The sequence below is a fragment of the Bufo bufo genome, chromosome 1 (assembly GCF_905171765.1).
Source record: "Bufo bufo chromosome 1, aBufBuf1.1, whole genome shotgun sequence".
NCBI lineage: Eukaryota > Metazoa > Chordata > Amphibia > Anura > Bufonidae > Bufo > Bufo bufo.
In genome coordinates, this window is record NC_053389.1 from 66,547,024 (window position 1) to 66,561,593 (window position 14,570).

At 40.2% G+C, this 14,570-nt stretch overlaps 1 protein-coding gene across 1 annotated transcript in view; it reads right to left on the minus strand.

The window, feature by feature from the left end:
- Positions 1-6,566: 6,566 nt before the first annotated feature.
- LOC120996057 (transmembrane protease serine 4-like) overlaps positions 6,567-14,570 on the minus strand; it is a 37,596-nt gene continuing 29,592 nt past the window's right edge. The window contains exons 6-13 of the mRNA XM_040425735.1: positions 13,534-13,632; positions 12,750-12,790; positions 11,088-11,250; positions 10,804-10,970; positions 8,991-9,089; positions 8,581-8,717; positions 8,197-8,352; positions 6,567-7,740 (exon numbers count right to left, since the gene is read on the minus strand). Coding sequence (XP_040281669.1) covers positions 7,732-7,740; positions 8,197-8,352; positions 8,581-8,717; positions 8,991-9,089; positions 10,804-10,970; positions 11,088-11,250; positions 12,750-12,790; positions 13,534-13,632 — 871 coding nt within the window. The 3' untranslated portion in view covers positions 6,567-7,731. The remainder of the gene's footprint in view (positions 7,741-8,196; positions 8,353-8,580; positions 8,718-8,990; positions 9,090-10,803; positions 10,971-11,087; positions 11,251-12,749; positions 12,791-13,533; positions 13,633-14,570) is intronic.

A 14,570-nucleotide genomic window follows, 5' to 3' on the forward strand; every position in this document is an offset into this window, starting at 1 on the left:
CATTAGTTTGCTAATTCCAGATGTATGAAACGCAGGCCTAACTGTATCTAGTATATTGAACGCCAGATAAACTAACTTGGCCTTTTTTAAATAAAAAAAATTCCCTCACTGGAATACTTTCAGTCTTTTGACTGTATGGATTACAGATGGAATGACTGTTATATGTGAGTACCGCTTTCTTTGACAGATTCTAGTATGGGTACATATATGTTTTCCCAACCCCAGCAAATTAGTTTGCTAATTCCAGATGTATGAAACGCAGGCCTAACTGTATCTAGTATATTGAACGCCAGATAAACTAACTTGGCCTTTTTTAAATAAAAAAAATTCCCTCACTGGAATACTTTCAGTCTTTTGACTGTATGGATTACAGATGGAATGACTGTTATATGTGAGTACCGCTTTCTTTGACAGATTCTAGTATGGGTACATATATGTTTTCCCAACCCCAGCACATTAGTTTGCTAATTCCAGATGTATAAAAAACGCAGGCCTAACTGTATCTAGTATATTGAACGCCAGATAAACTAACTTGGCCTTTTTTAAATAAAAAAAAAATTCCCTCACTGGAATACTTTCAGTCTTTTGACTGTATGGATTACAGATGGAATGACTGTTATATGTGAGTACCGCTTTCTTTGACAGATTCTAGTATGGGTACATATATGTTTTCCCAACTCCAGCACATTAGTTTGCTAATTCCAGATGTATGAAACGCAGGCCTAACTGTATCTAGTATATTGAACGGCAGATAAACTAACTTGGCCTTTTTTAAATAAAAAAAATTCCCCCACTGGAATACTTTCAGTCTTTTGACTGTATGGATTACAGATGGAATGACTGTTATATGTGAGTACCGCTTTCTTTGACAGATTCTAGTATGGGTACATATATGTTTTCCCAACCCCAGCAAATTAGTTTGCTAATTCCAGATGTATGAAACGCAGGCCTAACTGTATCTAGTATATTGAACGCCAGATAAACTAACTTGGCCTTTTTTAAATAAAAAAAATTCCCTCACTGGAATACTTTCAGTCTTTTGACTGTATGGATTACAGATGGAATGACTGTTATATGTGAGTACCGCTTTCTTTGACAGATTCTAGTATGGGTACATATATGTTTTCCCAACCCCAGCACATTAGTTTGCTAATTCCAGATGTATGAAACGCAGGCCTAACTGTATCTAGTATATTGAACGCCAGATAAACTAACTTGGCCTTTTTTAAATAAAAAAAATTCCCTCACTGGAATACTTTCAGTCTTTTGACTGTATGGATTACAGATGGAATGACTGTTATATGTGAGTACCGCTTTCTTTGACAGATTCTAGTATGGGTACATATATGTTTTCCCAACCCCAGCACATTAGTTTGCTAATTCCAGATGTATGAAACGCAGGCCTAACTGTATCTAGTATATTGAACGCCAGATAAACTAACTTGGCCTTTTTTAAATAAAAAAAATTCCCTCACTGTAATACTTTCAGTCTTTTGACTGTATGGATTACAGATGGAATGACTGTTATATGTGAGTACCGCTTTCTTTGACAGATTCTAGTATGGGTACATATATGTTTTCCCAACCCCAGCAAATTAGTTTGCTAATTCCAGATGTATGAAACGCAGGCCTAACTGTATCTAGTATATTGAACGCCAGATAAACTAACTTGGCCTTTTTTAAATAAAAAAAATTCCCTCACTGGAATACTTTCAGTCTTTTGACTGTATGGATTACAGATGGAATGACTGTTATATGTGAGTACCGCTTTCTTTGACAGATTCTAGTATGGGTACATATATGTTTTCCCAACCCCAGCACATTAGTTTGCTAATTCCAGATGTATGAAACGCAGGCCTAACTGTATCTAGTATATTGAACGCCAGATAAACTAACTTGGCCTTTTTTAAATAAAAAAAATTCCCTCACTGGAATACTTTCAGTCTTTTGACTGTATGGATTACAGATGGAATGACTGTTATATGTGAGTACCGCTTTCTTTGACAGATTCTAGTATGGGTACATATATGTTTTCCCAACCCCAGCACATTAGTTTGCTAATTCCAGATGTATGAAACGCAGGCCTAACTGTATCTAGTATATTGAACGCCAGATAAACTAACTTGGCCTTTTTTAAATAAAAAAAATTCCCTCACTGGAATACTTTCAGTCTTTTGACTGTATGGATTACAGATGGAATGACTGTTATATGTGAGTACCGCTTTCTTTGACAGATTCTAGTATGGGTACATATATGTTTTCCCAACCCCAGCAAATTAGTTTGCTAATTCCAGATGTATGAAACGCAGGCCTAACTGTATCTAGTATATTGAACGCCAGATAAACTAACTTGGCCTTTTTTAAATAAAAAAAATTCCCTCACTGGAATACTTTCAGTCTTTTGACTGTATGGATTACAGATGGAATGACTGTTATATGTGAGTACCGCTTTCTTTGACAGATTCTAGTATGGGTACATATATGTTTTCCCAACCCCAGCAAATTAGTTTGCTAATTCCAGATGTATGAAACGCAGGCCTAACTGTATCTAGTATATTGAACGCCAGATAAACTAACTTAGCCTTTTTTAAATAAAAAAAATTCCCTCACTGGAATACTTTCAGTCTTTTGACTGTATGGATTACAGATGGAATGACTGTTATATGTGAGTACCGCTTTCTTTGACAGATTCTAGTATGGGTACATATATGTTTTCCCAACCCCAGCACATTAGTTTGCTAATTCCAGATGTATGAAACGCAGGCCTAACTGTATCTAGTATATTGAACGCCAGATAAACTAACTTGGCCTTTTTTAAATAAAAAAAAATTCCCTCACTGGAATACTTTCAGTCTTTTGACTGTATGGATTACAGATGGAATGACTGTTATATGTGAGTACCGCTTTCTTTGACAGATTCTAGTATGGGTACATATATGTTTTCCCAACCCCAGCTAATTAGTTTGCTAATTCCAGATGTATGAAACGCAGGCCTAACTGTATCTAGTATATTGAACGCCAGATAAACTAACTTGGCCTTTTTTAAATAAAAAAAATTCCCTCACTGGAATACTTTCAGTCTTTTGACTGTATGGATTACAGATGGAATGACTGTTATATGTGAGTACCGCTTTCTTTGACAGATTCTAGTATGGGTACATATATGTTTTCCCAACCCCAGCACATTAGTTTGCTAATTCCAGATGTATGAAACGCAGGCCTAACTGTATCTAGTATATTGAACGCCAGATAAACTAACTTGGCCTTTTTTAAATAAAAAAAATTCCCTCACTGGAATACTTTCAGTCTTTTGACTGTATGGATTACAGATGGAATGACTGTTATATGTGAGTACCGCTTTCTTTGACAGATTCTAGTATGGGTACATATATGTTTTCCCAACCCCAGCACATTAGTTTGCTAATTCCAGATGTATGAAACGCAGGCCTAACTGTATCTAGTATATTGAACGCCAGATAAACTAACCTGGCCTTTTTTAAATAAAAAAAATTCCCTCACTGGAATACTTTCAGTCTTTTGACTGTATGGATTACAGATGGAATGACTGTTATATGTGAGTACCGCTTTCTTTGACAGATTCTAGTATGGGTACATATATGTTTTCCCAACCCCAGCACATTAGTTGGCTAATTCCAGATGTATGAAACGCAGGCCTAACTGTATCTAGTATATTGAACGCCAGATAAACTAACTTGGCCTTTTTTAAATAAAAAAAATTCCCTCACTGGAATACTTTCAGTCTTTTGACTGTATGGATTACAGATGGAATGACTGTTATATGTGAGTACCGCTTTCTTTGACAGATTCTAGTATGGGTACATATATGTTTTCCCAACCCCAGCACATTAGTTTGCTAATTCCAGATGTATGAAACGCAGGCCTAACTGTATCTAGTATATTGAACGCCAGATAAACTAACCTGGCCTTTTTTAAATAAAAAAAATTCCCTCACTGGAATACTTTCAGTCTTTTGACTGTATGGATTACAGATGGAATGACTGTTATATGTGAGTACCGCTTTCTTTGACAGATTCTAGTATGGGTACATATATGTTTTCCCAACCCCAGCACATTAGTTTGCTAATTCCAGATGTATGAAACGCAGGCCTAACTGTATCTAGTATATTGAACGCCAGATAAACTAACCTGGCCTTTTTTAAATAAAAAAAATTCCCTCACTGGAATACTTTCAGTCTTTTGACTGTATGGATTACAGATGGAATGACTGTTATATGTGAGTACCGCTTTCTTTGACAGATTCTAGTATGGGTACATATATGTTTTCCCAACCCCAGCACATTAGTTTGCTAATTCCAGATGTATGAAACGCAGGCCTAACTGTATCTAGTATATTGAACGCCAGATAAACTAACTTGGCCTTTTTTAAATAAAAAAAATTCCCTCACTGGAATACTTTCAGTCTTTTGACTGTATGGATTACAGATGGAATGACTGTTATATGTGAGTACCGCTTTCTTTGACAGATTCTAGTATGGGTACATATATGTTTTCCCAACCCCAGCACATTAGTTGGCTAATTCCAGATGTATGAAACGCAGGCCTAACTGTATCTAGTATATTGAACGCCAGATAAACTAACTTGGCCTTTTTTAAATAAAAAAAATTCCCTCACTGGAATACTTTCAGTCTTTTGACTGTATGGATTACAGATGGAATGACTGTTATATGTGAGTACCGCTTTCTTTGACAGATTCTAGTATGGGTACATATATGTTTTCCCAACCCCAGCACATTAGTTTGCTAATTCCAGATGTATGAAACGCAGGCCTAACTGTATCTAGTATATTGAACGCCAGATAAACTAACTTGGCCTTTTTTAAATAAAAAAAATTCCCTCACTGGAATACTTTATGGCTTTTCACTGTATGGATTACAGGTGGACTGGTATTAGTAGGGGTGACACAAGCACACCCAAGTCCCTGATGTAGGATTTCTATGGCACAGACCACTATTACAAGTGATTAATGGACGTTGGGAGAGATTGTGCTGCAGCACTAGTCCCAAGATGGCCGCCGCCTATCAGCCCAGTAACATGTGCCACAAAATGGTCTGCACAACCTTTAAAATAAATAGCCTTGGACTGTGCTGCTAAATCGCTATTGGTCTGAATCCCAGGTGTAGATGTCTGACTTGTTTGGAGCTTTGGAATGCACACTGTGGCAGCTTCTGCTGCAGCACTACAAGTCGCAAAATGGCGGCCGGCGGTCAGCCCAGGTACATGTGGATGGAAAAATCACTCTGGCCACTCTAAAAATAGCCAATCCCTATCAAAAAAGCAGCTCAGCTGCAGTTGTTCAGATGAATCACAGGTGGAGGAGAGAAATTTGCTTCCAGTTATTCAATTATCCCTGCCTATTCTCGCCCTAGCATCAGCTGCGTCTAACCCTGTTCTATTCACATCGGGAGTGAGCACGTCCCGACGTGCGCACAAGCTTATAAGAGGCTGAGTCACATGCTGCACTTGGCCAATCACAGCCTTGCCAATAGTAGGCATGGCTGCGATGGCATCTTAGGGCAAGTAGTATGATGCATGTTGATTGGCTGCTTTGCAGCCTTTCAAAATGCGCCAAAATACATGCCGAACGACGAACCCGAACTTTTAATAAAAAGTTCGGGTTCGGGTCCGTGTCACGAACACCCCAAAATTCGGTACGGACCCGAACTATGCTCGAACTGTTCGCTCAACACTATTTACAACGCCATAATCTAGAAACTGTACATGAGGCCATTTGTACACATTTTGATCATAATGCATAGGCCCACTCACCACGTCAAGGTTGCCACTTTCGAGTGGGTACCTGCTCTAGGTTGGTGCAGCGCCACATGGTGGCCACCTCTGCCACAACACAGTGCCCTCTGGTATTAATAAAAAGATTTGAAAGATTACTGCACTGTCCTTTCATACAGTTGTAATTAGATCTCCCCTAAGTGATCTTTTTTCCAAACTGAATAAGCCCAATTTTCCCGTCTTGTACTACAAATCACCCGTTCCCTTAAAGAGGTATTCCAGTTAGATTAAGTTATTCCCTATCCACAGGATAGGGGATAACTATTAGATTGGTGGGGGTCCTACCGCTGGGACCCCCAACGATCACAAGAATGGGGGCCCCGTACCCCCTTCAGTCCCCCTAAAATAAACAGAGTTGCCTGTCGCACATTCACGTGGCCATTTCATTCATTTTTATTGGAGTTCCGGAGATAGCTGAGGGGATAACTTATAGGGCTTGTCTCACTTCAGCAAATTGCATTTATCATGTAGAGAAAGTTAATACAAGGCACTTACTAATGTTTTGTGATTGTCCAGATGGTTATGACCACCCTGTAATCCAGCAGCGGTGGTCGTGCTTGCAAACTATAGGAAAAAGCACTAGCCTATGTCCACTCCCACAGTCTCGGCCACCAGTAAGGGCCAACGCTTTTTCCTATAGTGAACAAACACGACCACCACTGCTGGATTGCAGGGTGGTCGTAACCATGGAAACAAGCAGTGTATAATGTGATGGAAAAATGAATCCAGCCAGCAAAGGAAGCAATACGGATAATTACAATACATTAGTAAGTGCCTTGTATTAACTTCCTCTACATGATAAATGCCATTTGCTGAATTGAAATAACCCCTTTAATTACCCTCTATACCAGCTTTAGTTCAGTGTGCCCAAAATTTTACACAGTATTCCATGTAATCCAAGAGAAACTATAAAAAGTTGTGTTGAACTACAGTACACAAAACATATAACAATTTAAATTCTAGCATTAAAATCTGCATAATATTTTCCCTCAATCTCCAGTTTATTAAAGCAAAACTTTCTGTTCTGTCCCAAAAAAAAGTTCTGACTTGTAGGCTCGGTCATACTTTTTATTACACAAACACAGAAAAGTTAATTACAACATTTAAGTAGCTCTAAAAACATTATATATACAGTTCACCTGGTTCCTAAATACATTATGTACATAATCAATGCAAGGAGAAGAAACAAGGTGGCTTCACAATCATGCAGCAGCCTGAAATATTACATGTGTGATTGTGACCTAGTTTCTCCCTTAGTCGACAAGGTAAAAAAACACCTGCAAAATACAATCCATTTCTAGTATGTACGGTGCTAGACCACTGCTCTAAGTAATAAATCTCCGGTGACCCCACTGTGAGGTAATATGGGTTAAAATATCGAGTTCTAATGAGCTCACATGAATTTCGCACATGGGCCTACAGGGAGAGTCATAGCACATATCCAAAAATAGGTTGACATGGGGAATGGATGGACCAATGTAAACGTGTCCCCGTAGTGCTGCATTGTCCTGGTAGCCATACTGTGGGGTTACACTACAGCATATAACATGGCGACCTCCACGGTGTGCAGCATATATTTCAGATGCCAGAGTAGAAGTGACGATTCTATGCAGGGTTTGGCTAGAGTAGCACCATCTTGGCAAAGTGAGAGTTGGAGGTCTACAAGAGATGATGATGATGATGATGATGATGCAGTTAAGCGTTTTTCATAGTCTTTTCCTTTCTTTTGTTACTGAAGAGACAACTTGTTCCAGACCTGCAGAGAGTGTGGGGCTGTGCTGGGAAGAGGAAAGATTGTCTCAACGAGACTAACACAGTAGTCATATCATGTGCTCGACCCATGAGCTTCACTTGGCCCGAAGGAGGTAGAAGTAATAAATAGGACAGGTTCAGTGGATCAGCTACAGGCGCTACAATTCAGAAAACAAGAAGAGAAGACATGAATATGTGGCATCCATTCATATCTATCTATATCTAGCCATCACTTTTTTGCACTCTCTTCCCCAATTTCTCTTTCTCGCCCTCTCCATCTCTCTTTTTTTGCCTTCTCTCCGCCCATTTCTCTGTCTCGTCTCCATCTCTCTTTTTTGATCTCTCTCCGATCTCTTTTCCTTGCCCTCTCTCTCCTCTATCGGGTTTTCTCACCCTTTTTCTACCCCCTTTCTCTCTTTTTTTGCCTTCTCTCCCCCCAACCATTTTTCTCACCCCCATCTCACTTTGGCATAAGACAATGCCCGCTGAGGCCTACGATGTTGAGGTGTAGCTAAAACGTATTAGGGAAAAAGTTACACTATAAGTGTCCTATCAGATTCCCCTATATAAGCAAATATGTAAGAATGCAAAACGGCCGCAGAAGAAGGAGTTACCTTCATGAGTCCGTGTATCCATGGTAAAAATGACTGAACTCTTGTGTACACTCCAGCTTTGTTAGGCCGTCCACAGCCATCTCCCCAGCTTACAATACCAACTTGTTCCCAGGACGAACTCTCACCCAAATACACCAAGGGGCCCCCACTGTCACCCTAAAAGAGGGGAAAAAAATATATATTATTTTTAGACTTCCATAGGAGATGCAAACAATAGTCTGTGGTAAAGTACGGTATGTATGTTAAGTCTTCTTAGGCCTCATGCTTACAACTACTCTTGTCTGTAATACAGACAAGAATAGGACATGTTCTATAATTTGTGGAATGGACACACAGATGATATCTACTTTCTCTCGTGAGCATGAGAGACCTGCTAAGAGTTACCTGGCAAGTGTCACGCCCACCCTCAATTTCACCAGCGCACAGCATATCGATTTGGATTTGACCAAAATACTGTATGTTGCATATATTGCTTGATACCAAGTTGAGGTTGACTTTCTGAAGTGTGGAAGACAAGGATCCTGTAAAAGGCAAAATTTTGAGAAAAGATTCAGGTGAGAGGAAAACACAAAAAAATGAAAATTATCTAAACCATAAGACACATGGATTAAAACCAAACTACTTGAGTAGATCATGTTTTCAGTAATACTGCTATACTAGCTCTGGTAGGGTCTGATGGTTAGGCCAAGTTCTCACACGGTGAGTATTCAATTTTAACGCTTGTCTATGGATTTATTGATGGAGAGGAAAGATGTGGAAAATTAGGAGAAATTTTAGAGAGATGCAAAACTTACCACCTCCTTCTACAGTGTAACCCCAGCCAGTCACTTGAAATGGTGCATTATCTGGCAAGTTGATATCATATCCCGGAAGACAGATTGGTTGTATGGATGCTGGAAAGTAAAAGGAGGGGTTTAGTGAGTGAGGTCTGACTGTGGAACACCATCTCCAGCTGTTGTCAAGGAATGTGGGGATTCCAGGCCAGGGTTGCCAACAGTCCAGAAATTACTGGACAGGCCGTAAAAATAGGCGACTTTTTTCCCATATCCGGAAAAAAAAAAAAAAAAGACGTGTCAGTGATTTTTTTTTTTAGGCTGGTGGTTCTTGAAAAGATTATTTTGGTGGTAATGTTCATCATTTTACAGCTCACAGTAAATTCTGGTGAGGAGTTCTTATCAGTATATTGAGGTATAGACATGGATTACTTAGAATCTTTATCATTCATTATGGTTTTCCAATTTGTCTGTAAAACATGTTGGCTGTCCGTGATTTTGGGATAACTTGTCCGGAAAAAATAAAAAATCTGGTTGGCAACCCTTGTCCAGGCTATTAGAGCAAGCTACAAATGGGACCGAGCACAAAGAGCAAAGGAACACGATCTCTAGAGCTAAAATCTATTCTATAGTAAGAATGCTTGTTGAAAAACTGTTTCATGGCAGATTAACAGAGTTTTAAAATATCACTGTAATGATAAAGGGGCACCGATGAGGTGCCCATAAGGGGTTAAAGAAATAAATTCCCCAGAAAAATAAAAATTGGAGGGCTATATACTGCACTTGGTATCCAACTGAAAAGGACTGTTGGGTAGAGCGCTGTGAGTTGTTCTCAGTTAGGCCCTATTCACATGACCATATTTTTGCTCCGTATCTGATCCGCATTTTTGCAGATTTTAGGCAGATCCATCCAGTAATTGATGGCAGCATGGTGAAATAAGTCACTAAATATGGCCCTTGTATCACACATCATATTTACCAACAGGGTTGGGACTCCTTTATGAATTATCTCATTTCAGAAAATGGCACAGTAATTTACAGTCTTAGGCCTCTTTCACACTTGCGTTGTCCGGATCCGGCATGTACTCCACTTGCCGGAATTACACTCCGGATCCGGAAAAACGCAAGTGTACTGAAAGCATTTGAAGACGGAACCGTCTTCCAAATGCTTTCAGTGTTACTATGGCACCCAGGACGCTATTAAAGTCCTGGTTGCCATAGAAGGAGCGGGGAGCGGGGGAGCAGTATACTTACAGTCCGTGCGGCTCCCGGGGCGCTCCAGAATGACGTCAGAGCGCCCCATGCGCATGGATGACGTGATCCATGTGATCACGTGATCCATGCGCTTGGGGCGCCCTGACGTCACTCTGGAGCGCCCGGGGAGCCGCACGGACGGTAAGTACACTGCTCCCCGCTCCCCACTACACTTTACCATGGCTGCCAGGACTTTAGCGTCCCGGCAGCCATGGTAACCACTCTGAAAAAGCTAAATGTCGGATGCGGCAATGCGCCGAAACGACGTTTAGCTTAAGGCCGGATCCGGATTGATGCCTTTCAATGGGCATTAATTCCGGATCCGGCCTTGCGGCAAGTGTTCCGGATTTTTGGCCGGAGCAAAAAGCGCAGCATGCTGCGGTATTTTCTCCGGCCAAAAAACGTTCCGTTCCGGAACTGAAGACATCCTGATGCATCCTGAACGGATTTCTCTCCATTCAGAATGCATTAGGATAATCCTGATCAGGATTCTTCCGGCATAGAGCCCCGACGACGGAACTCTATGCCGGAAGACAACAACGCAGGTGTGAAAGAGCCCTTAGTAATAGAGTCTTATTACCTGAGAATTTCAAGTCCTTCTTCAGTTTAAGAATGGCAATGTCATATAACTTGCGATCTAAGCTGTAGAGGCTGTGAATGAAGATCTCAGACACTTCTGGCGCAAATAGGTAGCTAAGAACGGAAACGCCGGACTGAACGCGCCATTTATCCACCTGCTGCTCTTTCCTAGATGGACGACAAGACCCGGAATTACCTGCCTGCCGTATTATAACATGATCTACTGAAAAAGGGGACTGAGGAAGGCCTCAACAATGAGGAAGACACAAGGAGGCTACAACTTACTTTTGAAAACAATGTGCCGCACTTAAGATTATACGGGGGGTAAGAATACTTCCGCCACACGAATGTTGCCCCGAGTACTGCAAGCTGACCTGCCACGGTGAATGCTCGATGGTGGTGTCTTGTCCTCCAATAATTCGCTGCTTTTCATGATTAGCTCCACAGACTAAGAGGCAAAGAATAAAAAGATGACTACCTGACATAACGAGAGTATCAGCAGGGAAGTCTTTCATGGTGTTTTTTTGGCTGTTAAATTCTCATTTTTTTAATTTATTTTTTAAACAAGGATTTTTGGAGTGGCATTTTTTTTGTCCCTTTTTTCAGACTTTTTTTTTCTATGGACAATGGGAAAACATCTGAAGAAAAATATACTCGGCATGTGTACCATCACCCTGCCTGTTACAACTCTCACAGTGCTCAGTTCCAGCTTTGCTGAGAAGACTCGTTACACTCTTTTTTTTTTATTACAAAGAAACATCTTTCACTAATAAAGTATATTACAAAAAATATACTATACTATATATAAAAAATAATCCAAAATGACAGTTACACTTTAAAGGGGTTGTGTCATAAAACATATTCTACATTTTTCAAACTAGCCCCTGGATCTGAATACTTTTGTAATTGCATGTAATTAAACATTTAGTATAGTCAGTGAGTAATTCAATAAAATGTATTTGTACAGCGCCACCTGCTGTTTGTTCTTTTCCTTACTTTTTGTCCATCTTACTGAGGTGGTCACACATGCTCAGCTTACATCTTCAACTGCCACCAAGCCATATGTTTCTGTTAGAAGCTGTGGCAGTTATAAGGGCTCATGCACATGAATTTTGGGGTCCGTAAAACTCGGATGACATCCACGTGACATCCTTGTTGCATCCATTTTTTTGTGGATCCATTGTAACAAAATGGACAAGAACAGGACATGTTCTATTTTATTTGTGGAACAGACATACGGACACAGAATGCACACGGAGTCATTTCAGTTTGTTTTTTTTCAAGCCCCATTGAAGTGAATGGTTTCGCATACGGACCTGTAAAGAAAGTGCAATGCAAATGGAAAAAAAAAATACGTTCTTGTGCATGAGCCCTAAGGGCTCATGCACACGACCGTGCCGCGTTTTGTGGTCCGCAAAGCATTGATGCCGCCAGTGTGCGTTCTGCAATTTACGGAACGGGCAGCCCATAAATAGGAATGCCTATTGTTCGCAAGACGCACAAGAATAGGACATGTTCTATTTTATTTGCAGGGCCACATGGAACGGAGCAACGGATGTGGACAGCACACGGTGTGGTGTCTGCATCTTTTGCGCCCTCATTGAAGTGAATGGGTCTGCATCCAAGTAGCAAAAAATGTGGCTCAGGTGCGGACTCAAACAACGTTCGTGTGCATGAGCCCTCATAGGGAGAAAGCTGCAGCAGAAAGGACACATCCCCTGAGCTACCAGGCTGAATATAATCTAGCAGAGAAATTGGAGCAGTAAATGGGGAGATCTCTAGATCCATGTGAGGTACGGGGCTGGTTCTAGCTTTGTTAGAAAGAGGTTGTCATGTACTATGTGATGTCTGATTTTCATTTTTTACATCAGTCACTGGACAACCACTTTAAAGACTCCCTTTCATGCATGGATAATAGGAATAATTAAAAAGAATAGATAAACTCACCTATACAGCTGAGGGTTAAAACGTTGCCAGATGGACATGTCCTGAAAACAAGACACATAGCATTAAAAACAGGAGGAATAAAGTACCATCTAAATCAATAAAGGGAGATGATCCAATCTCCATTCTCATCCAGGTAAAGGGAGCCGGTCATCCATCTCTCTCTGAAGTAGCAACAGGCTCCCTTATTATGAAGAACATTTACTAATCCTGTCTAAGATGTAGATGGTGCAAGCTTAGACGAGACAGTGCTGGATGATAAATCTGGTCTAGTCTTTGCCACCTATTAGTTGGCTTAAAGGCTATGTACACCTTTGGGGGCAATTTTCTTTAAATATTGAATTGTACCCATTTTGAGCTAATAATATATATTTTTTAAATTGGTCTTTATTAAAAATATGGATTCCTTATTTCTGTACAGAGCTGAGATGCTCTAGTAGTACCTTTGGATTTTCTGTCTTTTTCGGCAGACCAGGAGCCGAAGGACTCCTTATCTCTGCTCTCTGACCTCCTAAACACTCATTATAGCTAGGTTCTTATCTTACTGATCAGAATGTGGCTTAAATAAGTGTTTATGACCTCTCATTTCTACACATGATTTTTTTGCTGAGACATTGGGGGACAAAATATTTAAATCATTCTTGTTTTTTGTTAAAACTACTGTAAAAATGATCTGTGTGCATACAGGCCGATTCTCTACGGTCAAGACTCTACACAATTTATTAAGATAATAATTAACATAATTGTCAGCATTTGATTTTAAAAACTTTTTAGGACTTTTACTCACCCAGAAAGAGGATCCACCTCAACCCCACTGTTAACGACCCGAACAGTACCGAAAGGCCCATTTATACCATTGTCACTTACAAAGCCAAAGGTAGGGTTACTGAAATACAAGGACAGAATGTTTTTTTATAGTCAGCATTTGGTCTAAACTACATTTGACAGTATATATGAAACATACAGTATGACAAGAAGAGGGCGTGAGTGTACTAGCATTGATAACCAACTAGTATACTTAAAAAAAGATAGAAAAGGTATAGATAAATAGCTGGTGTATGTAATAAAATGTCTACACAACATGGTTACCTTCCTTTAAAATATTTAGCTACTATAGGATTTACAATGAAAATGAGAAGATGCCATTCTACTTTTTGCCACTAGTGGGCAGCAGCTAACTCCACGGTTTTCATGTCTGGTTTGTAAGTAGTCGAAGCAAGAAAAATGCTCCTTTTTAGAAGCACTTCTGTAAGCCTCAGCAAAGGGTAGCATAGAAAGGCATCCAAACGGAAATGGTGTACTTAAAGGGTTTGTCTCACTTCAGCAAATGGTATTTATCACGTAGAGAAAGTTGATACAAGGCCCACGAGAGATCTCGGTCGGCACCTTTTCCTATCGGGTCGTAACCCCTGGATATAAAGCAGTGTATAATATGATGGAAAAACTAATCAAGCCGGCAAAGGAAGCAATATGGACAATCACAATACATTAGTAAGTGCCTTGTATTAACTGTATCTATGTGATAAATGAAATTTGCTGAAGTGAACCAACCCCAGGAATCAGTCACCAGGAGTTCACAGTGCCTTGCAGGGCTTTTTAAGGGCGCTTTTTAAAGATCTGGCTTTCTAACCTTATGGACACGTTTAACGTAGACGATTTTCTGGTAAATGTAGATTAGAAATGCGATGTAAAGCCAGCCTTATATGTACTGGTGCCTGCTGTCCAGACTATAGGTGTATACCAGAGATCAGCAACCTTCGGCACTCCAGCTGTGGTGTAAGTACGACTCCCAGCATGCACATTTGCTTGGCTGATCTCAGAACT